The sequence below is a fragment of the Hemiscyllium ocellatum genome, chromosome 4 (assembly GCF_020745735.1).
Source record: "Hemiscyllium ocellatum isolate sHemOce1 chromosome 4, sHemOce1.pat.X.cur, whole genome shotgun sequence".
Classification (NCBI taxonomy): Eukaryota; Metazoa; Chordata; class Chondrichthyes; order Orectolobiformes; family Hemiscylliidae; genus Hemiscyllium; species Hemiscyllium ocellatum.
This window is the reverse complement of record NC_083404.1, coordinates 76,412,244-76,437,240: the sequence shown is the minus strand read 5'-3', so window position 1 is coordinate 76,437,240 and position 24,997 is coordinate 76,412,244. Positions and strand designations below refer to the sequence as shown.

General features: G+C 38.9%; 1 protein-coding gene across 4 annotated transcripts in view; it reads right to left on the bottom strand.

Annotated features, from left to right (window-relative positions):
- Positions 1-24,997, bottom strand: part of rb1cc1 (RB1-inducible coiled-coil 1) — a 212,872-nt gene that overhangs the window by 139,526 nt on the left and 48,349 nt on the right. For all 4 annotated transcript variants that reach the window (XM_060823471.1, XM_060823474.1, XM_060823473.1 and 1 more), the window contains 7 exons: positions 20,899-21,322; positions 20,046-20,216; positions 14,253-14,437; positions 12,720-12,906; positions 12,544-12,625; positions 8,943-9,007; positions 6,788-6,891 (listed from right to left, as the gene is read on the bottom strand). In XM_060823471.1, coding sequence (XP_060679454.1) covers positions 6,788-6,891; positions 8,943-9,007; positions 12,544-12,625; positions 12,720-12,906; positions 14,253-14,437; positions 20,046-20,216; positions 20,899-21,322 — 1,218 coding nt within the window. The remainder of the gene's footprint in view (positions 1-6,787; positions 6,892-8,942; positions 9,008-12,543; positions 12,626-12,719; positions 12,907-14,252; positions 14,438-20,045; positions 20,217-20,898; positions 21,323-24,997) is intronic.

Below are 24,997 nucleotides of genomic sequence, written 5' to 3'. Positions count from 1 at the left end.
GAGCTTACAGTTCAATCAACAAAGAACACAATATATCAAGCTTGTGAAATTAAGGCAATGTAGCACGTTGTTGACAAAAGCTAAAATAAAAAAAATTGCCTTGTTATACTGAATTTTTTTTTAAATACATTAATGATAGTTGGGCAATAATCGGTAGAATCAGTATTTACTCTTGTTTTCTAATTATCCGAGAAGGCGAAGGTCTACTGCCTTATTAAACTGATACAGCCAGTGTGATTTAAGTATACCAACAGCATTATTGTTAGCTAGCAAGCTCAAGGATTTTAACTCAACGACAGTGAAGGAACAGCAATATTGTTCCAAGTGAGTATGGTGCAGCTGGGAGGGAAAATGCAGTGTAGATGCTCTCTTGCATCTGCATCAAGGTTGTCAAGGTTTAAAATTGGAATGTCCTGTTGAAAAGGGTCCAGCTGAGTTGCTGGCTTGTATCTTTAGGTGGTACATACTGTTAGCACCGTGTGCTGGCGAAGACAAGTGCAAGTACCCATGATGGATAAGGTGCAATCAAGTGAGCTGCTTTGCCCAAAGTATCAAGGTTTTGTTGTAATTTTGGAGATGCACTCACCCAGTCAAGTGAACAGCATTCTATCACTGTCCTGACTTTGCAAATGTTCGCAAAAACAATTTGAGACAGGTGGTGAGATATTACCTCAATAACCAGTTTCTGACCTGTTTAAGGTCACTATATTTGTTGGTGGGTCTCGTTAAACATCAACTTAATAGTGATCCCTCGGATGCCAATGCTTCCAGTATTAGGTAATGGTAATGTCAATGTCAAAACAAAAAGGTAGTTAAACTTCCTTGTAAGATGGCAACTGACGAGCATCATAAGGGCAACTGCCACCTGAATGCTATTCACAACAATCCACACGTAGGCACAGTCCACTAAATTATCTATAATCAAGCTACGTACTCACTTCTGACCTTATATTGGACAAAACATTATAGCTGAGGATTGTCACGCTAGGTTATTATCCTAAAGAACTCCTACTGTGAAGTTCTGGGACTGAGATGATTGCCACCGGAGAGTGAGGTTCTGGAAAAACGCATCCAAGCAGCAAGAGAATCAATGTTTTGGGATGAAGGGCTCATGCCCAAAAAGTCGATTCTCCTGCTCCTTGGATCCTGCCTGACCTGCTGTGCTTTTCCAGAACCCCACTCTCAACTCTGATCTACAGCATCTGCTGCCCTCATTTTCTCCTCCCAGAGATGATTGCCTCCAAACAACCATAACCATCTTCCTTTGTGCCATGGCTTCAGTCACAGGGGTTTCCATCCTGGTTCTCATTTACCTAAATTTTACTTGGGTTCATTAATGTTACTCAGTTAAATGTTGTCATGATATCAAGTTCAGTGACTTTCACTGCACCTCCAGAATTTATTGCTGGACAATTGTTTATTAAATCCACGAATGAATGCTATGGCAGAACCCAAACACATTAAATGATAAGTAAGTGACATGCCTTAGCACTGCTGCTGATGCCTTCAATTACTTAAGTGCTCACTGAGATTATGCTGTTCTTAAAAACATTGCATTTAAATCTTCTGCAAAGATCAATCTAGGATCTAAAATGGATTATTGATGTTTAGCATGAGATCAAATGTGGGGATTTTACTTGGAATTCAAATATTTTTATTTCATTTAATTTTTGCTTGCATTATGGTGAAGAATGCCAGAGCTAGAGCTTATAGAGCAATTCACTTTCGATGTTCGATTAGAATGTTAAATTAGAAAGTTTCTTCTACTTCAACTATGAGATATTTTACCCCCATTTCAGAACGAATGCTCCATGACATGGAGGTCTAAGAACAATTCTTCAGAAATAATTTGCAAATAAGTTACATTTATTTTAATTAAATGATTTCACACAAGTAATCATGGTCTTTATAGCCACACAGTGAAATCACAAAGGAATTAGTCACTTAAAATGAACATAAGGGCTAGATAAAGTTCTAGAATATCACTGACACTTCTTGGCTCTGTTCAGAGCACAGCAAAAGATTTGCCAACAAGTCCCATTTATTTCAAACAGATTAGCAAGAGATATTTTTCAGGATCTAATCCCAACTAGAGGAACCAGAGAAGAAGAGGTTGCAAGTTTTGATAGTCCTCATTCACCAACAAGCCGAAGTCAAGCCAGTCCCCCAGTTACATGATCAGAGGTCATAAAAAAAGCAACATGCTTGTTAAAACATAGAGGAAATCCAATTGTGACAAAGATTGCTTGTAAGGTCAGAGACAATCAGAAAAAAACTGGCCAAGAATTCAAATTTTATGATGGCATGGTATGGTGTATTAGATTTCTGTGTAGAGAGGAAGTGGAACCAGTTAAGCAAGATTCAGGTGCAAGCGTTACCCTGTCTATTCAAGTGTCTGTAAAAGAAAACATCTATTTAATGTGGTTTTGCTATTAATGGATTCCACTGAAAAAGAGAAAAAGCATAAGGGTATTATTAAAAGATCAATGCAATTTTTAACATCAATTTTCATTATGGGTTCTCAAGTTACAATTGCATTTTTGAATTATAGTGGTCCCACACCTACGAGGAATCAGGTTAAGAAACCTGCAATTACTAAATGTTCAAACAATTTACAATTTTGACCAATTTTGTCCAGCTTCAACATTCCTCAAAGTCAGTCATTTGGCTGATGCAAACAAATTATCTCAGCAACCCATGTCCAATGGCATATCCTCAGGATTTCAACTAAACATGCAGAAAACATATGAGAAATTGCTTTTCCCTCAGAAAATGAAAATGACTAAGTTTTAGAAAAGCACAAAACAGTGAAGAGCCAAATTAACCTTATTGCTTTTCTAAAGCAAAAAAAAAATCCGGAGGGATACAATTTACTAAGATACATGCACTAGATTCTCTCATGAATAATAAACAGAAAGAAAGTCCAGCAACATCTGGACCAACACATTCAAGCCGATTGCAAAAACAGCCTTGCAACTAAAGATAAATTTTGATGCATACGCTCAGTCTGATACAATGATCATTTTAATATTATTCTAACACATAAAACATATTTTACTAAAACAAGGCAAGATAATTTCTTCCTAAAATAAACAAAATATAAAAAGTCCCAATGATAGGAGGATTAAACATTATACAAACTGACAGAGACAGTTAAAATTGATCATAGAATATTTCTTGAATGTGAAAGGAAAGTTAGATGGTTCTGGCTGAAAAGAAGTCTTTTAAAAAAAAAGGACTGACGCCCCCAGAATGCTGATTTTACCAATGGTATGTGGAGGATAATACAGGAAAGAAAACAATCAGATTTAGATTTAAAAAACAGTTGCGTATCTTTCTAAAATGTATTTGGAATTGTCAAGCCATGCTATTTCATGTCATAGGTAAAAGTTTACCTCCAAACAAAAACAAATCACTGGTGAAATGCAGTAGATCTGGCAGTATCTGTGAGGAGAAAGCAGAGTTAACATTTCAAGCTGGTGACTCTTCACCAGAACTACTGTTCTGAAGGAGACTCAGCTGATTCAGGATACTAACTCTGCTTTCACCTCAGAGGCCACCGGATTTGCAGAGTTTCACCAACAATTTGTTTTTGTTTCAGATCTCCAGCAACCGCAGTTCTTTTATATTAGTTTGCCTACCTTTGGCAGCGTTTCCTTTATTCTGTAAATATATTTCACTAACATATAAATTATCAGTCACAGAACACAGATTTTTTTTTCTCTTTTAGTAGGGTACAAATCACCAAGTTCCCTAAAATGATTGCACTCAAACTTGTTCACAAATTCATACAGCACAAATTCAGTGTTGTCAGTGACTCAAGCACCAGAGTAAGCTCACACTGAAGGGAAAACAATATAAAACACATTTACATTTTCTTCAGTTTTGATACAATGTTACCTCTATACAAAATAAATCAATTCTTAATCTGTTTTTGGGAAGATAACTTGGGTGTTTTCTTTCCTAAGTCTTAAAACTCTTACGTACTTCCCACAATTAGGTGCATGTCTAAATGAGTTCTGCATATTTGAACATTAAGTAACAGTTCTAGTGTGATGGATCAGAAATTAGAGGCAAACTTTTCATATGTGGTTTACACAGCACCAATAGGAGTAAAACTGGTCTTAGAGTAATTAATTGAAGATCATTAAATTAATGGATTACAAATACAAGGAATACAATGAAACTGTTTAGTAAAACTTGATGCAAATTTGAAACAATCTGAAATCATCCCTAAACTAGAAAAGTACAGTGAAGATTTCACTCAGAAAACATCTTAGGCAGTACTGCTGATACAGACTAAACCCATAAACAAAACTGGTAGATGAAGCGCTGTGTTTTGAACTGATGAGCCAATCATCTCCGGGAAATTCAGATAGCTGTCAACACAAGCCTAAATGAATCAGACGCAATTTTAGGATTAATGTTTCAATAGGGCGTAACTTATTTCTTCACCTGTAAAACACTGAAAAGTATGAATTATAATAGTGAACAGAACCACACCGCAGATTAACTCCAGTCCTTCTGTAAAGGAGTTTTTCCTTGTAGGAGGTTTGTAAATAGCAGTGTTCCGCAGGGATTCATTCTAGAACCTCTTCTGTTTGTAATGTACAAAAATGACTGGGATGAAAATGTAAGTTCGCAGATGATGCGAAAATCGGTGGAGTTGTGGATAGTGAGAAAGGTTGTCAAAGAATACAGTGGAATAAAGATCAGTTGCAGATATGGGCAAAGAAATGGCAGATGGAGTTTAATTCATCTAAGTATGAGTGCTGCACTTTGGGAGGTCAAATGCTAAGGGAAGGTATACTGTTGACAGCTGGATTCTGAATAGCATTGATGTACAGAGGGATCTTGAGGTTCAAGTCCACAACTCTCGTAAAGTGGCCACGAAAGTCGGCATGCTTACCTTAAAAATCGATCAGGGAATTGAGTACCAAAGTCAGGATGTTATGTTACAGCTTTAAAAGATTTTGGTTAGGCCACAAAGTATTGCATTCAATTCTGGTTGCCACATTACAGGAAGGATGTGGAGGCTTTGGAGAGGGTGCTGATTCCGCTAAATCCCACAATGTCTCACAGGCAGCCATTCAAAGTTTGTAGATCTGTTTGAAGTCTGTCCCAATTTAGCACAATAATATAGAGGCACACAACACAACGGAGGATATCCTAAAGGAGGACTTCATCAGCCCAAAGATTATTCAGCAGTGTCATGAGCAGACAACTGTCAGAATGACTGGTTGAGATCATACCTGTTCGCTCCCTCACCTGCCCCAGACCCAGTCTAGCAGATATGTTTTTGAGGGAAGTTCATGAATGCCTATGGACAATTTCTGGATTAACGAACATGTCAAAACAAAATACTTATGCATAGCAGCACCAGTCAAGTTTAGCTATCTTTCTTTAAAGTCAGTATATTTAATGTGTTTAAATTTTATCAAATAATGTTTCAATATGGTCATCTGAAAAGGACATTAACTTATTGTACAGTGAGCTTTTCCACATTAACCAGTCAATTTATACAGGTAACTGATTACTAAGTAATCTGAGACTTAAATTGCTCCAAAAGATTCATCAATCTTTTTTAGTTCCAGGTGCGATGTTTCTAACAAGAGTTCGCCACTTCCTTGATACTTGACTGGAAACAAGAATGAGAACGACCTCCAGTCATGTTTTAATGGTTGAACACACAAAAATGTTTCCAAGTGGAAGACTTAGGAATTCAGCTGAACAAAAATCTAACTCTGAATCTATCTGTGAGACATAAAGCATGATATTTACATATATTTTAATATCACTTTGATTTTTTTATCTTTTCCATGTGGCATGTGTGTTGTTCTCCATGGCTGAAGTGGTTTAATGATTTTTTTTTAAAACACAGTCAGTCAGAGATAATTTGGAAACTAACGAGAATTTTATTTAGATTTTTATGAGGATACAGTGAACAGTAATGCATTTAATGTTTAGTATAGAAAGCCAGGGATTGATTTTTCTTTCTGATTAAGAAACACCTATAACTTGGCAAAAATAAATGTCTTAAGCTTCAATTTGGGCAGATTGCAGAAGAGAGTTGCAGCTTGACCTGTAACATAGTGGCTTAAGAAAGAAAGAAAGAACTAAAAATTGAACTGTTGAAAATGAGAATCAGTGCAAAGAGATTAGTTTGAGAGTTCCAGATCAGAAGTGTTTGGGTATTTAAAGCTGTGAAAGTCCAACCTCAGTTGTATGAAGATAGCATTGAAACCACAGTTACACCCTATAAATGAGAAAGAGAAACAAGCTTTGTTTGGTGCAAGTACTATTAATGAGAGCTTGGAAAGGAGAGAGATTGCACTTTTACTAAGCATTTTGAAATTATTAAACTTGTTATGCTTATTCTATTTTAGTTTATTCTATTTTATCTGAACTTCTTTTGCATGATAAAGTTCTATTTTATTGTTAAACCCAGATCATAGGATTACATGTTTATGCTTCAGTGAAAGACTACCTCAAAAAAACAAAGACTAAATAGGATCTTTTGAGCCATATTTCATCCTGGGATCTGATTTATCCAGTAATACATCAGCTGGGATCAAATGCTCTGAGAAACAGGTGTTAAGTTTCTGACACAATCGATCAAATACTTTTTTTGTTTCTTTCCATCCTCAGATGAAATATCACAGTTAAACCAGAACCAGAAAGTGTTTTTTTAAACTGTCGTCTGCACAAGTGATAGAATAAATAAAAATAAAGTCAATTTATATCCTTGGAAGAACATAAACTACAAGCCTCAATGATACACAATTACCTGAGAAAAGGCTGAACTTCCGAAGGACAGCAGGACTGCAGAAATTGTAAGTCAGTTAATGATACATCAGGAAGCTCAAAGTCAAACTTTCGAGGCTTGTGTGTCTATAACAATAAAAGTTAACAATTCAATGATATTGTTGCAAAATATATTTCATAAATAATGAACATTATTCTCAATTATGCAATTCTCAAGATGGTGTAATGAGACACACTTCAAAAATAACATTTTAGAATGTGGTTTTGCCCCCTGCAATTTCAACTTTAGTGGCAAACGATAATGAAAACTAATTGTAGCACAAATGGTAAATGTGAGGAGTGAACAGTCTCACATTTTATCTTTGCAATGGCGCCTTAAATTTTCCTACACTAAATAACCAGCTATCCTGCATTATCAGTATTACTGGTAATGAGAATCTGGTAACCACAGTCTACATTAAATATAGATACAGAAGTTTTTAGTTTTGCCTTGCTAGAGAACAGTGTAGAAAAGGAAGTATGCATCTCTCATTTATTCACAACAGCTCTCAAACATTTCTGGAATTAAAATTTCATCACCCTGTTAAGAATCAAGTATTAGCAACAGTACATCAAATTAGAGCTGTTCAAACATATTTGAATATCAATAGCTTAGGAAGGAATTACAGATTGATTGAGGTCATGGTCTGACAGTCGGCATTGCAAGGCGTAGTAGTTTTAAATTCTCAGTGCTAATATGTTCAACAAAAAAAAGTGAACAGTTAACCATATAATAAAGATCCCATGACAAATTTAAGTGCAGCTTTTGCAATCACTACCAAAATAAAATTTTGAATTCTAGACTCTACGGAATGTTTATGACTGGGCAAAGAGCTCATCCATTATGGTTAACAGAACAGCTGATCTTTCTGCTGATCAATAGTTCACACCTCTGGAGAAGATCACCACACTGAGGGCTAATGACCCACATTTTAGCCTGAGAACGAGGTTCAGAAGTCCACAGGGAAATTTCTAATCTATGATTCGAACATTTTCTTCAAAAAATATACAAATAAATCTTGGTGCAGAAGCTCAACAACTTATAACATTCTAGCAAATTTAAAAATCACACAACACCAGGTTATAGTCCAACAGGTTTAATTGGAAGCACACTAGCTTTCTGAGTGACGCTTCTTCATCAGGCGATTGTGGAGGGCTCGATCGAAACAGAATTTATAGCAAAAATTTGCAGTGTGATGTAACTGAAATTATACATTGAAAAATTGAATGTCTGTTAAGCCTTTCATCTGTTAGAATACAGTGATAGTTTCACTTCTTTCATGTATAAATCACAAAACCCTTCTTTTTAAAGTGCATTCTCGGGTTAGTTGCTAACAATGGTGATACCTAACAATATGCTGAAGGTGTTAGCCCCCTGTGTTCTCTGTCTATGATGTTTAGATTGATTCTAATCTAATAAGTGAGATAACAGTTTTTTACATAAATTCCTGCAGTTTTTGAACTCAGAGTTTTACATGAATATGTGCAGTTTTTGAGCAAAGTGCAATGTAACTCTGCAATATAAATTCACCACACAAAATGTGTGCGCATGTGGGTCTTTGTCTGTCTGGGGTAGGGGTTGTGAGTGTGAGTGAGTAGTGGGTGCAGAGTGTCTTAAGTCTGTGAGGGGGTGCATGTGTGAGCGTGGGAATGTGTGTGTCTATAAGGGTGTGTGTGTGGGTGTCTGTGTACACGTCTGTGTGTACCTGTGTCCGTGTGTATGTGAGAGTGTGTGTAGTCCAATGATGGTCACCTGTAATGTGACATGAACCCAAGGTCCCGGTTGAGGCCTTCCCTATGGGTACCGAACTTAGCTATCAGCCTCTGCTCGGCCACTTTCCTCTGCTGCCTGTCCCGAAGTCCACCTTGGAGGATGGTCACCCGAAGGTCCGAGACTGAATGCCCTGGACCACTAAAGTGTCCCCAACTGGGAGGGAACCCTCCTGTCTGTTGATTGTTACATGGTGCCCATTCATCCGCTGTCGTAGCCTTTGCTCAGTTTCCCCAATGTACCATGCACAACAAAACTGCAGGAATTTATGTAAAAAAACTGTGTACACCCCAGTCCAACACCGGTATCTCCAAATCATAGCAAATTTAATGCACTGATCCTTCAGACAAGAGTTATGCATACATACACAGAAGGATGATGGTGGCCAAGAGTCGAGCCCCTTAAACAAGCGATTTCGAAGAAATGATCTTCCTGTGGGAGGAGAAACTTCAGTGTTAACATACAGTTGGTGCACAAACTCCTCGCAATTTACATGAAGCTTTTTGTACAAGTACATTAATAGAGAGATGAGCAAAGTGACACTCTGTCAGATCAGCTAGATGAGACTATGATAAGTAATCCACACCAGGCAAGTCCAGTTCAATTTTATCAACATGTTTGAACATTTTATAACAATGTCAGGTGGAACTTAAACCTGGGCACAATGGCACAGAGGCAGAGACAATACCACTGTTCGTAAAAACCTTGGGATCAATTAGAGTATTGATATTTTCTGAATAGAGATGGTCATTATATGCCTATAAAGCCAGTTGGACTTGAACCTGGACCTTGTGATTCAAAGGTAAGGACATTACTACTGCACCACAAGTGTTCCCATAAAACTGCTTTTGGATAATTTCTAATTGATATTCAAGAAGGATAGGAAGCTAGGTGAAGATGGAGGAGTACCACTGTTTCAAGAAATAAGGATGGAGAATCATCATTTAGCATTGATCAGAAACTCTACTGGACTAGCCATTTAAAACTGTGGTTACAAGTACAGGTCAGAGGCTAAGAAATCTACAATGAATATTTCACCTTTTAACTCCTCAATGTCTGTCCACCATCTATAATACAAACATCACTGTGAGATGCTCTGCTCTTGCCTGGCTGGAGTGCAGCTCCAACATTACTCAAGAAGCTAGATTATATCTGGGACAAAGCAGCTCACTTGAACTCTCATCCACAAATGGTTACTCACTCCACCACCGACAGAGTAGCAACAGTGTGTACCATTTACAAGATGCAATGCAGATATTCACCAACCCTCCTTACACAGTTCCTTTCAAATCCATGACCACCACCATGTGGAAAGACAAGGGCAGCAGACACATGGGAACACCATCACCTGCATGTTCTTCACCCCCTCCCCCACCCCCAGCCCCACCAAGCCAATCACAATCCTCACTTGGAAATATATCACCATTCCTTTAGTGTTTCTAGGTCAAAATCCTGGAACTCCCTTTCTAACAGTATCGTGGTCTACCTGTATTAGATGGATTACAATGGTTCAATAAATCAGCTCAGCTACATGCTCTCAAAGGCAACTCGGGATATACCATAAACGTTGGCACAATCAACAACATCCATAACTGATGAATGAACAATAATTTTAAAAACTGGAGTGGTGGAGATGAGGAATGTTATGGAAAATCATTCACTGGTCATAGTGACCTACGGGCCCATAACGCTAAGCACAATGTATATAAGAAAAACTACTGGATGCTTGTAACAAAGGGACACAAATAATCTTTGACGACTTTAATCTACCTTTGGAATATTGTGTGGAATTCTGGTCTCCATCCTACAGGGTGGATATTGCGTAACTTGGAAGGGTTCAGAAAAGATTTACAAGGCTGTTGCCAGGGTTGGAGGGTTTGAGCTATAGAGAGGCTGAATAGACTGGAGCTGTTTTCCCTGGAGCGTCAGAAGCTTATAGGAGGTTTAACAAAATCACAAGGGGCATGGATAGGGTAAATGGGCAAGGTCGAACTAGAGGACAAAGATTTAAAAGGGACCTAAGGGTAAACACAAAGGGTGGTGTGTGTATGGATTGAGCTGCCAGAGAAAAGTGGTGGAGGCTGGGATAAATAGACAAAGTCTTTTCCCTGGGGTAGGGGAGTCCAGAACTAGAGGTCATAGGTTTAGGGCGAGAGGGGAAAGATATAAAAGAGACCTAAAGGGCAACTTTTTCACGCAGAGGGTGGTATGTGTATGGAATGAGCTGCCAGAGGATGTGGTGGAGGCTGGTACAATTGCAACATTTAAGAGGCATTTGGATGGCTATATGAATAGGAAGGTTTGGAGGGACATGGGCCAGGTGCTGGCAGGTGGGACTAGATTGGGTTGGGATATCTGGTCGGCATGGACAGGTTGGACCGATGGGTCTGTTTCCATACTGTACATCTCTATGACTCTAATTACAATATTTAAAAAGCATCTGGATGTGATATATGAATAGGAAGGGTTTAGAGGAAAATGGGGCAAGTGCTGGTAAATGAGACTAGATTTATATAGGATATCTGGTAAACAGAGATGAGTTGCACTGAAGGGCCTGTTTCCATGCCGTACTTCTCTACAACTCTAGTGGAAGTGGTCAATGTTCTACAACCTCTCCCCGTGGACCCCTATGATCAGGAGTTCACTCCACAATACCAAGCAGGTAGGTGGAGGACCTTGGCCTATGGATGTGCAGGGTGAGATCCATGCTCTCATATGCCTCCGTAATGGTGCAGAGGATGGTCTGGAGTACATCCTTAGATTGCACATATGCAAGCATTATCTGTATACTGCAGCTTAATGACAATCGGTAGGGTGACTTTGGTTTTGGCTTGAAGGCAGTAGAGGTTGAGTAACTTCCCGCAGACTATGTAAGTCAGTTTCACTCCAACAGGGAACTTGTTGGCAGTGAGGTGAGGTATTACAATGAGGTAGATTGAAAACAATGTTTTACGCAAGGAAGATCGAAATGCATACTTTCTGCCTTCTCGGATAGAAATTTACTTGTACATCTACCAATGTTTTTTTTGGCATCTGTTGCACCCAGTGTGGTCTCCTCTACCTTGGGGAGACAGGACGTCTTCTTGCGGATCGTTTCAGAGACCATCTCTGGAATACCTGCACCCAGGAACCCCACTGCCCTGTGGCTGAAAACTTCAACCGCCCCTCCCACTGCATCAAGCACATGCAAGTCTTGGACCTCCTCCACCAGCAAATCTTTACCACCTGACAGCTGGAGGAAGAACGCTTCATATCTTGCCTTGGGACTCTGCAACCACATTGGATAAATGTGGCTTTCAACAGCGTCCTCAGTACCCTCCCCCCACATTATCACAGTCCCAAGCCTCCAACTTTGCACCGCCCTCTGGACCTGTCCATCACTTCCCCCTCTGACCTTTTCCCTCTCCTTCATCCACCTATCGCTTTCTCAGCTACCTTCTCCCACACCATCCCCCAATCCCACCCCCCTTCCATTTACCTCAGCCTCGGCCCACAAGCCTCATTCCTGATGAAGGGCTTATGCCCGAAACATCGATTCTCCTGCTCCTCGGATGCTGTCTGATCAGCTGCGCTTTCCCAGAAACGCGCCCTCGATTCTGATCTCCAGCATTTGCAGTCCTCACTTGGCATTGACTAGCTGTTGGCATTCATTTCCCCCCAACTCCAGTTTCCAATCTTCGCCCTTACCTTTCTCCAATCTACGTCCAGTGGCATCAGGTTCACTAGCAGGAGATAACAATGAATTCTGCAGAGTGCACATGAGAGCAGCAAGTATGGAGCTGTAGTCATTGTTCCTCCCACTCAGGCACACAACAAATTCAATAGAGAAGCAGATGTCAGCTCCCTTTAGGTATAATTCTGTTTTCTAAAACATTGAATTCTTGCCATACAGCAGAAATTAGGACAAGCAACGCAAGAGATTCTTAGAAATCAGATAATTAATCTAAATTATGGAGAAAATTACTTACGAAACAGTTTCCCAAAGGATTCCCTTTTTACTCGCTCAGCTTCGTAGAACTGTTTTCCTTCTTTTACAAGAGCACTGGCCCACTTTCAAGTTAAAAGAAAGCTAATTAGTTTAGTTTTAAATGTTGTACATCCATAGTAATATTATAAGATTTAGAACAGAATTGATTAGACACACCTCTCTGTAATGTTTAGTGAACACTTTTCGCCTTACTACCTCAACTACAGCAAGGCAGTACATTTGAGGAACATTGCTAAGTGCCTCAACAATTCGTATTCTCTCTTGCAGTTCTGTCAGAAGCCTTAGCAAAGCCTGGAGTTTTTCACCATTCTGATCTGCATGAAGCATCACGTAACAGCACCATCTAATAAAAACAAATCAAAAACAAAATAAACGCTAAATCGAATGACTTTGAAACATAGGATCTGGAAAGATTTTATCCAGTGAAATTTACTGAAAACTTCTGCCACAATAACATCTTTAACAATGGTAGATAACTAACTCATTGCACATGCAAGGAGTAAAAGATGACAGAAGGCATTTCAAATAAAACCACAAATTACCTTTTTAGTCCACTGGGGAGCAGCTCCTCATAGAATCGGTCAATTTTACTTTTGGAGTGACTTTCCTCCAATTATCACCCCAAATGATTGAATTTTGCAAAGTGTTGTGGCAGCGTTTGAGGGCCTGCCAATGTTTTATGAACATTACTGTAATGGGTATTCTAGGCATGTTAGAAGTCAAACTAAGCAGGAATTAATGTCTCTTAAAAACAGTGTGTTTAATTTAAAAATATTAAATGAACAATTGTTTCAGAAAGCAAAATTAGTAATATTCATCTCAACATTTAAGTTAATATTCTGTTCTTACATTTGAGCTGTCATGCACAATAATCAGATAGCAATAGTACAAGTACTCAATCCTTTATCCAAAATCCTGAAAACCAAAAAGCTCCAAAATCCAAACTTTCTTTGTGACTTTTTTTCTCCGTAATGAGGTTGTTTGGTGTGCAAACACAGTTAACCCAACTCCATACCCAAGCAAACCACATGACTCAGATGTGACATGGGGGCGTGGCCCAGCTCTGGAAGATGTCAATTCTGCCTCAGGGCTCATCGTGCTCACTGGTGCTCGGTAAGATTGTTTTAATTTCACCGTTAAACTGTCACTTATTCTAAAGTCCAAGAAATTCCAAATTCTGAAAGCCAGCTGGTCCTGCAGGTTTCAGATAAAGGATTGTGCACCTGTACCACAAACTGGCACTGGAAAAGCAGGCAAATTTCAAAACAAATAATTGAAGATTGAATATTCCCTGCGCCATGTTGTCAAAATTGAAGAACAGGTTCAAAAATAATGATAACAGTGCAATTTAAGGACTGAGAAACAATTTAGAGACAGCTTTTAAGTAACTTTACACAATTCAAAGACTGGAGCATCAGTTATTGATATCTCAGTGCCACAGGGAAAGTATACATCCATTGTATATTTAACATATTAATATGGAATTCAATTTTGAAATGGAGCTCCAAATGTGAACTTATCTCCATAAACAAAGATATTTTATAAACAGAAATTAAAACTAGAAAAATCACTAGTCAGCAACTAACGTTTGAAGTGAAAATGATGCCTTCTTGTTGTGAGAAATTGCTCATTTCTCCTTAATTAGAAACTTTGGAAACTAAACTTTTGATCTCAAACAATCATACTTACTTCAATCTGACTTGTAAGTTATTTGCAAGTTCCTGCTTAGCAGTGGTACATTTCTGTTTAATATCCAGCAGTTTCTTGTGGTTTGTTAACATAATCATTAACTGATTTGCATGACTCAGACATAAATCAGGAAGAACTGATGGGTCTTTCAGGTTTTCAGCCCTCTGCTGATTTGCTAAAAATCCCTGTTAGTAGAAAATAATATATTTATGATACAAAATTCACATTTACAAATTACTTTTAGGCAGTATAGAAATACATCAAAAGGTTCCAGCATCAAATTACATTGCAACTCACTTTGAAGAAGGAATCCAGACAACCATGTATGTATTTAAAGGACATTTAGTTCTTCAGAGGTTTTATTTAAAAAAAACCCTATCTCAATTACTTTGAGCTGATGCCAGACTAAGAAATGCATTTACTGATTTTATTTAAATAAAGTGTGACAAACAAATGCCACAGAACTATCAAAATCTTGTAAACAGATACGTAGAAATGGGGAGATTCATGTAAATTTGCTGGTTCCAATTAAAAATTATTCAAAATAGAATGTACAGAAATATGCCACGGCAGTAGCAGTCATTCTCAAGTGAAGCTACAACTCAAAATTACGTGAACTAAACATTAGAAATAATATGCCAAAGAGAGCTAAGCAATCCCACAAAAACGCATCAAATCAAAATCAAATCCCTACATTTCTGCTACATTTAATTCTGAATGATGGAAAATTGAACAACCGTCAAAGGAAAAGATTCCATGAATGTTTGCAATGGCAATGACAGCAGCAACCTGCCCACCAGCAAGACTAAAGCACTTGCAATTATTTTCAGCCAGAAATGCCAAGTGGTGATGTAACTTGGCCTCTGGTAGAGGTTCCCAGCATCACAATAGCTAGTTTTCAGCTCTGAAGAGTCATCTAGACTCTAAACATTAGCTTGCTCATTCTTTCTCTCCATGGATGCTCCCTGTCCCGCTGTGACCTCCAACATTTGTTGCTTTCAGTACAGATCCCAGCATGTGCAGTTCCTATATGCCTGTTCTTCAGCTAATTCCAATTCACTCGAATTGATGTTGAAACTGCTGAAGGTGCTGGATACTGCAAGAGCGCTGAGACCTGAAAATATTCCACCACTAATACTGAAGATGCGATCCAGAACTAGACATGTCATTAGCTACAACTCCAACATGGAAAATCACTCAGCTATGATCTGTACACAAATGGCAGGAGAATCCAACTTAGCCATTTATTACTCCAAAAATCTATTCTCAATAAAAATGATAGAAAAGGACAATAACCTGCTCAGACACTCAATTTAGGTTTCTACAGAGGCACTCAGCCTCTGACCTCATTACAGACTAAGTCATAGTACAGATAAAAGAGATTAAATCTACAGGCGAGGCAAGACTGATTGTTAAATGTTGTCTTTTTGTCAAAGTACAGCATTAGCAACCTTGGTAGTATTAGAACTGGGGACAAAGCTCTCCAATGGTTACCCAGTCAGACATAGTATAAAAGGAAGATGGGTTGCGGTTGTTAAAGATCAACCATCTCAGTCCCAGGTCATCACTACGAACTTCTCAAGGTACTGTCCTCACCCACCTATCTTCGACTGAAATATCATAACCATCCCTCCAACATAAATTCCAAGTGAGGACATTTGCTGATGATTGATGTTCAGCACCATTAACAACTCCTCAGAAATTGAAGCAGTTCATATCCACCTGCACTTGGACAACATCCAGACTTGGGCTAATAAGACATTCGTGCCATACAAGTGCCAGCCAATGACTTCACAACCATATCCTACTCATCAGGGACCAGAAACTGAATGGGACCAGCCATATAAATACCATGGCTACAAAAATAAGTCACAGATTAGAAATTCTCACCTCTCGTCTCTTCAGTACTTGTCAACATTTGCAAGGAACAAGTAAGGAATGTGATGGAATACTCTCTCCACTTGCCTGACTGGATGCAGTTCCATCAACATTCCTTTTGATTGTCCACGCAACGCTTTTAACGCACACCCCCTTCACCACCAATGGACAGTGGTAGCAGTATGTATCATCAACACGATACACTGCAGCAACACTAAGGACTCTTTACTCAGCGAGTCATGAGTTCATGGAATCCCCTGCCAGTAGCAGTGGTGGACTCTCCCTCTTTATGAGCATTTAAACAGGCATTGGATAGACATATGGAGGATAGTGGGCTAGTGTAGGTTAGATGGGCTTGGATCGGTGCAACATTGAGGGCCGAAGGGCCTGTACTGCGCTGTATTTTTCTATGTTATATGTAAGGCTCCTCTGACAGTACCTTCCAAATCTACAACCTCTACCACTTTGAAGGACAAAGGATGGCAATACCAACTATACGTTTCTCTCCCAAGACACTCACCAGACTGACATGGCAACATACTGCCCTTCTTTACCATCATGGAATCAAAACTCTGAACTTCCTTTTTAATGTCACTGCGGGTGTGTGTATCTGCACCAAAAAAAAAAGCACGGTGATTCAAGAAGATAGGTCACCACCACTTTCTCAGGGGCAATAAAGAGGATACTGCCAACATCAAGATATTATTTGAACAAACAAGGAAAATGTATTCACTGTCTCTGCAGCCACTTCCTTGAAGATCAAGTCTGCAGGCTATCAGGTCCCTGGAGTCTGTCAGCTTCAAGTTTCATTGGTTTTCCCCAATAGGTTTTCTCCAGTGATAGTTTAAATTCTCTGCTCCCTTTAGTCTTGATTTTCCTACATACTTGGGATGCATCTTTGTGTCAGATTAGTGAAATATAAAATACTCCAAGTCTCTGCTACTTCCCATTAATTCTTAAGTGCACCCTTTAAGGGCTAGTAATCACGTTAGTTATAGAAGATTTTACATCTGTTTATATTTGTTGCTAGTTCTCCCATACACCAATTTCTTCTTCATTCTTCTCAAATTTTTTCTGATTTTCTGGGCAACCATTAATTTTTAATAGTATGGTACACTACACTTTTTTCTATTAGATAGCAACCTCAACTTCCTTAGTTAGCCTGGGATAATGCATCCTTCCAGTAATGCTTTATTTTCTCAATGAAATGCAGCTTCAAAGTGTCTGCCACTGTACCTCTACTGTCTACACCTTTTAACCGCCTTACCAAATCCACTTTTTGCCTTATGTCTTCATACCCTAGTAATGTTTTAGTTTCAGACAATACATTAAGATCCAAGTTTGTCATCCTCAAACAAAGTGTGAAATTCTATCATATTATCACTCATATCTAGGAGGATCTTTCACAATATCTTTAACCAATTCTGCATAATTATTGCCACACATGGAATAAAAGTCAATAAAAAAGTCTAAAAAAATAGCAGCTTTAATCACATGACTGGGTTTAGCAGCAGGCAGCAAGTACAACCGCTGGCAACTAAGCATGTGCACTCATTCGTGCATGTGGTAAGAAAATATTCCATCACTGATACTGAAGAACTAGAGTGCTCATTAGCTACAGCTCCAACATGGCAATGTGAAAAATCATCCAGGTATGATCTGTACCGAAAAGGCCAAATAAATTCTGTGTGATGGCATATTGTATGTATAACATGTTCGCAAATTCAACAGTGCGCGTGTGCAGGAGATTCTGAAATTCTTCAGCGATGGTGATCCTTGGGAATGAGAACCAAGGGGGCCTAGAAGCCAAATCCCAATTACTATTCACCACCCCCCACCTTCCTTGGTTCAAATCTCCCCCACCCAATCCAGAACTCTACCCCTCCCTGGGACAGAGTTCCTCAAACTGCTTGTTTGATCATGTCGAATTTAAAATGGCACACAATACACTGCGACAGTGTAGCACGCTCAATTTCTCCCTAAATATTTTCACATCTTGGTTTCTCTGAGCTTAAGTCCTCCCTCTGTACTGTGCTAATAACATCATTAGCAAACAGCACCATCTCTTCAAACTTTCAGATTTGGTCATTCCTAAATGTTATGTACACTTCAAGATCCAGGTTTTAATCCATGACATCCTGCAGCAATGTCTCTGTAATCATTTCCAGATTATACTTACTTCTCTTATTTTGCGTATTCAGTTCATTCATTTTATTTCACACACTTAGTATATTTAGATACATGGCCTTCAGTTTTATCTTTTTACTCTCTTGCTTTGGGTGCAAAAGAAGAGATGTATGCTTTTATCTGATAGTTGGAGTGCATTTGGTAAGAATGACTATGCAACATAATATTTCAAATGGCTGAGTGTAAAACGGTGGTAGATGAATAGATGGAAGTTCACAGAAAGATGAGCAGCACTTTATAACAATGTAAGTTGTACCACAAAGGTAAGTCAGTCTGAGGTGTGGTGTGTTGAAGCCAGGTTAACAAGGCAGAAACAAAGTGGTAAGATTAGATGTATAGCAGAATACAGATAAATATCTCACCGTTCAAATTTGCTTAGATCCTTAAAGCATTTTCAGAATTCAATTCATCAGCATAGAACTACAGGGAGGTTACAGGGGTGACATGGTGGCTCAGAGGTTATTACAATACTGAGGATCAGATTCAATTCCGATCCTGGACGAGAGTGCAAGTTTTATACAGACAGACATTCTTCCCACGTCTGTGTGGATTTCCACTGGGTTCTCTGGTGCTGCAGGTTAGGTGGTTTGGCTGTGCTAAATTGCCCTGTAGTATCCAGGAATGTGCAAGTTGGGTGGATTAGCGATGGTAAATGAAGAGTTATGGGGAAAGGGTTGGGGAGCGGTGGAGGAGTACTGGGGGCTAGGTCCGAGTGGGATGCTCTTTAGATGGTTGACGCAGAGTTGATTGCCACAATGACCTCTTTTTGTATTTTAGGGATTCAACATTCTACGACAGCCAAGTGGTATTATCACTGGATTGCTAATCCAGGTATAGACCTGGCGACTTGCATTTAAACAGAGTAAAGCAGATGTGGAATTTGAATTTAATAAACTTTGCAATTAGGAGTATAAAATGATGACCATGAAACTATGCTCCTGATCAGAAAACTCATCTGGGTCACTAATACCTTTTAGGGAAGGAAACCACACTTCTTGCACAATCTGTTTTACACATGACTTCAAACCCACAGCAATTTGGTTGACTTTTAACTGTCCTCTGGGCAATATATGCTGGCCTGGACAGTGATGCCCACATCCTGTGAATGAATAAGAAAAGACTCCTACAGCCAAACTCCTCTGCTACGTCTAACTCTGTCTTTTGGTCTATTATGCTCTTTAAAACCTATGGTTAGGGAGACGGATATTTCCATCACTTCACAAAGTTTAGCTTTTATCACAAGACTCAATTGTGGCACATCCTCTATTTAGTTCTGATTTCAAACTGCTTCAACCCAACGATCCTTTAAATACTGGTGGTATTGCATCATGCAAGCCCAAATCACAGCGATTATAGGGAAATCTGGAAATAGATTGTACTGACGTGACAAAATCAAGACATCACTGACAGATGCACTATTTTTCCAAGATTGCTATGCACTCAGTTATCCCTGAACAGGCCATCACAAAATGAAACCTGGACATTGAATTGAATTGAATTGTCACGTGTACTGAGGCACAGTGAAAAGCTTTGTCTTGCGAGCAATACAGGCAGAGGACATAGTTAAGTAGCATAGATATTTACCTATATTTACTTAATGACAAAAATACACTCATTAAAACACAATAAGTAGCTAAATCCGTACAAAACATCATGCCCCTTGTTGATTCTCAGACTTTGAAGCACATCACATTGTATCTTATCCTGCATTACGTGATGGAGATTTACCTGAGCTAATTCTTTTTGTTCATTCACCAGTCTGTTACAGCTGGCTATCATTTGATCCAGGGCATATAGTCTGTCTTCAAGTCCCTTAATAGCCTTCATATTCTGATTATCAAGTTTGACAATTGTTTCATGACACTCTGTCAAAAATGGCTGAAGAATTTCTGGATCAAGCTGAAAGCAAAAAAAGTACGAGATGTTTAAGTTACGGCTCAAAAACAGTCAATGATATTTTTTCTTACATCCTCTGTTCCTCCAACAATAAGATATTTAACTTGGCTGCAACCAATGGATGCTTTTGGTTAGATCATTACCTTTTATCGGTCCACAACTCAGTTTAAGTACATAGTCAATTTTGGATTGAACTTTCACAGATATTTTAATTGTACTCCTTCTGAATTAGTACTATCTCAATTATTTTCCATTCAGTTAAGAATAATGAGTAAATTAACTATTGGATTTGCTTCCTTGAAGCATTGTGGCTGTACCTACAGCTGATGGACAGCAGCTTCTCAAGGCAGCAGCTCACCAGTTCCTTCTGAAGGTCAAATAAGGATGGACAATAAATGCTAGCCTAGCAAGCGATGCCCACATCTCATGAAGTAGTAAAAGAAACATGTAAACATTGTAACCTTAAAAATTGCATGAGTTTGTAAAAGCATCAGACTAGAAATCCAAAGATGGAATTGTTTTAGAAAGTACAAATTTTAAATTTATAAAAAAAACTATCAAATTTTAAAACATCAAAATGAAACTAATCTCAGCTCACCGAATAAAAGATACCTTTTTTCCCAAAATTTTGGATTAATCAAATATTTGAACAAATAGTTCAAATTTAAATTTCAAAAACACTTACTCGGTTCATTGAATCAAAGCATTTCCTGACCAGTGATTCCACATCGTTTGGTCTATCTTGTACATTAATCCAATCCAATAAGGAAACATTGAAAAAAGCTTGGTCATCTACTTCTTTGGATTCACCTTCTGCTTCAGTTTTCTGTGTTCTGTCTTCAATGGTCTCATTGTCCTTTTCTTCCTGTTGGATAACACTATTCTGTGCAGAACATCCGAAAGATATGGAACTAGACGCCGAATTCCTGTTAACTGTAGATTTAACAGAACAAAGTGCAGAACTGGTAGATTTCACATCCTCACTTTCTTCTTCTGTACTTCCTTTCTGTGTTGGTAATTTCAGTCTTTCCTGACATTCTCGGTAACTGTGCCTGGTCAGGCATTCCAACAGTGGTATCTTGGCCATTACAGAGACTGCAGTGCCTAAGCTTAATCCACAATAGAAAACAATTCATTAGCACAATATTGAGTAATTGAACAATCACACAACTCGACACACATACAAATTTACCTGTTCCTCTTCATAAAAAGATTCAAAATTGAAATACTAGTGGTACTGGTCTCAAGAGAAAGAGGCACTTTCCAGTCATTGGAAAGCTAATGAAAAGGCAAAGTTTCTACAATAAAAAAAAATATAGACCAACCTGCTACAAAAGCAGAAGCATCAAAACTGTTCCAATGGGACCATAATTAAAAAATGTCATTCCGATTGGGTTTCTTAACTTTCCTTGCAAATTGAAAGGACCTTTACAAAAAATCATAAGTGTGGGTATCACTGGCTCAACCAAAGTTTATCACCCATTCCTATTTGGCCTTGAGAAGATGGTAATGTGCTATTTGTTGCAGTTTGACTTGCAAGTAAATATAGGAAGTATGGTTAGTAAGTTCGCAGATGACACTAAAATTAGTGGTGTAGTGGACAGTGAAAGTTACCTCACAGTACAACAGAACCTTGATCAGATGGACAAACGGGCTGGGAAGTGGCAAATGTAGTTTAATTTAGATAAATGTGAGGTGCTGCACTTTGAGAAGGCAAATCAGGGCAGGACTCATACACTTAAAGGTAAGGTCTGTGGAGTGTTACCGAACAACAAAAAAAGAGACCTTGGGGACCAAGTTCATGGTTCTTTGAAAGTGGAGTCGCAGGTAGGCAGGGTGATGAAGATGTGTAAGTTTGCCTTTAAATCGGTCAGTGTATTGAGTACTGGAGTTAGGAGGCGATGTTGCGGCTGTGTAGAACATTGGTTAGAGCACTTTTAAGGCAGCACTTTTGGTCTCCCTACTATGTGAAACTTGAAAGGGTGCAGAAAAGATTTACAAGGATGTTGCCAGGGTTGGAGAATTTGAGCTATAGGGAGAAATGAATAGGATGTATTCCCTGAGTGTTGGAGGCGGAGGGCTGATCTTACAGAGATTTATAAAATCATGAGGGACATGGATAGGGTGACTAACCAAGGTCTTTTCCCCAGGATAGGGGAGTCCAAAACTAGAGGGCACAGGTTCAAGGTGAAACAGGAAAGATTTGAAAGGGACATAAGGAACAGCTGTTTTCATACAGGAGGGTAGTATGGAATAAGCTGCCTGGGGTAGAGGAAGCAGCAGGTACGATTACAACATTTAAAAAGGTATCTGGATGCATACATGAATAGGAAGGGTTTAGACTGATATGGGCCAAATGCTGCACACATCTGTGGCCTATAATAACTTGATTTTAACTCACTGACAGTGAAAGAAACAGCAATATATTTTTCAAGTCAGAGTGATAAACACCTTAGAAGAGAATGCTGAAGATATGCTGTACCCATGCATCTTTATGCTGTTGTTGAAATGGCAGTGGTTGTGAATTCTGAATGTGCTATCAAAGAGGCTTTGATGAATTTATAGTTAATCTTGTAAACTCTACTACTGTGCATTAGCAGTAGACGGAGTGAACGTCAAGTTGGTGCCAATACAGCAAACTACTTTGTCCTGAAAAATTAAGGTCGAGTGTTGTTGCAGCAGCATACATTCAGCCAAGTGCTGAGTACTCCTGATCACACTTCTGATCTTGCCTTGTAGACAATGGATAGGATCTGGGATATCAAAAGAGTTACTCACTGCAGGACCTCTAGCCTCTGATCTGACCTTATAGCTACAGTATTTATAAAGCTAGTAAAAGTTGTTTCTGGTCAATTGTAACAGTCAAGATGTTGTTAGTGAACAAATCAGTGATGATTGTGTCATTGTATATTAAAAGCCAGATTCTCTTGTTGGAAATGGTCAATACCGGAAACTTGCATGGCATCAATGTTACTTGCCACTTGTCAGCCAGAATCTGGACATTGTTTGGGTCTTGCTGCATTTGGATATGGACTGCCTCCGGATCGCAGGGGTCACGAATGGTGTTGAACGTCTGCCGTCATCAGCACATATTCCCACTTCTGATCTTATGACGAAGCAACTGAAGATTGTTGGGCCCGGAACATTACCTTGAGGAGTTCCAACAAAGATGTCCTGGAACGGAGATGATAGATCTCCGATATCCTTTTCTATCTTACTTTGCAGCACCTAAGACTTCAATCAGGAGAGAGATTCTTGCCTACTCTCTCACCACATCCAATACAAAAGATTTACATTGACCAGTTTTGCTCGGGCACCTGGATGTAACACAGATACGGCCTTGACGTGAAGGACAGTCACTCTCTCACCTTACTCTGGAATTCAGCTTTTCTGAGCATGTTTGAAACAAGACAATAATGAGAGGTGAGGAACAGAGTGGCCTTAGCAGAAGCCAAGTTATGTACAGAAAGTCAGTGTTGCTAAGCAGATGCGATCTGATAGCACTGTTATGACAACTACCATCACTTCACCATTTATTGAGAGTAGACCAATTGGACGGTAATTGGCCAGGTTGGATTTGGCTTCCTTTTTGAGGACAGGACTTTGAGCAATGCTCCAATTGTTGGGTAGGTGGCAGTGTTGCAGCTAGACTGAAACAGTTCAGCTCGAAACATGGCAAGTTCTGCAGCACACAGCTTCAGTACAATTGCTAAAATATTCTAAGAGCCAATAGCCTCTTTCTTATCCAGTCCCTCACACACGGACTAATTTTCTTTCTGGCTGGACACTCCAAGGTCCACATGCAGCAGTGGAAAACAATACCTTAATTGCTATCACAGTCAATCACCATGCACTAACTTGCGTGACTGCACTCATACACAGCTTAGAGGGAGCATCGCTCCAACAATTTCTTGACATCATGGAGTTAATAAACTAGGCCGAGAGATACTGGGAAGCTGTGGAAGAGGCTCATATGAATCATTCTTCCAATACTTCTGGCCAAAGACTGTTGCACATGCTTCTTTCTCATGGTTTGCACTGATGCTAAATTACTATTGAAAATATTCCTCTTAATGACAGTTGTGTGTTTAAAAAGAAACCAGAATTTAATTTCCTAAATCATTTAGTTTTAGTTTCTAATTTTGTAGAAAATATTTAATCAGTTCAGGTACTGTTGCTGTATTAAAGTACAAGCAAATAGCACAAGTTAACCAATTAGTAGTTTTAAGTACACAATTCTCAAAATTTAACCTCGATTTCCAATGGTGCATTAAATTGAAATATTTTTCATCAAGCCAAAACAAAATAATCAGCAGGCCACCTAAGAACTCACGAGGAAGGCAGCAAGCAAAGAGTATGAGACAACTGGACCACCAGTCAGTGTCAAAAGGAGTAGCCCTCAAATAGAAAAGCATAGGAAGACCACTGGTGTCAATATAGAAAATGGCAAAAAGGCATCATTCCTCATGAAGGGCTTATGCCTGAAACGGTGATTCTACTGCTCCTTGGATGTTGCCTGAACTGCTATGCTTTTCCAGTGTCATGTTTTTCATGAATGATTTCCAGCATCTGCAGTCTTCACATCCTCCAAGCAAAGGAAGATGTCAAGCACAAAAATTGTACAATGCTAATGGATTTTTAAAAGTATCATCCAATTATTCCCACTAGAAATGGAGTACATTGAAAGTAACCATGAAGTACAAGTTTGGAGGAGTGGGGATGCCATCTAGAGTTGGAAAGCTGATCGCTATCAAAAATATGGATAGTATTTTTTCAGATAATTA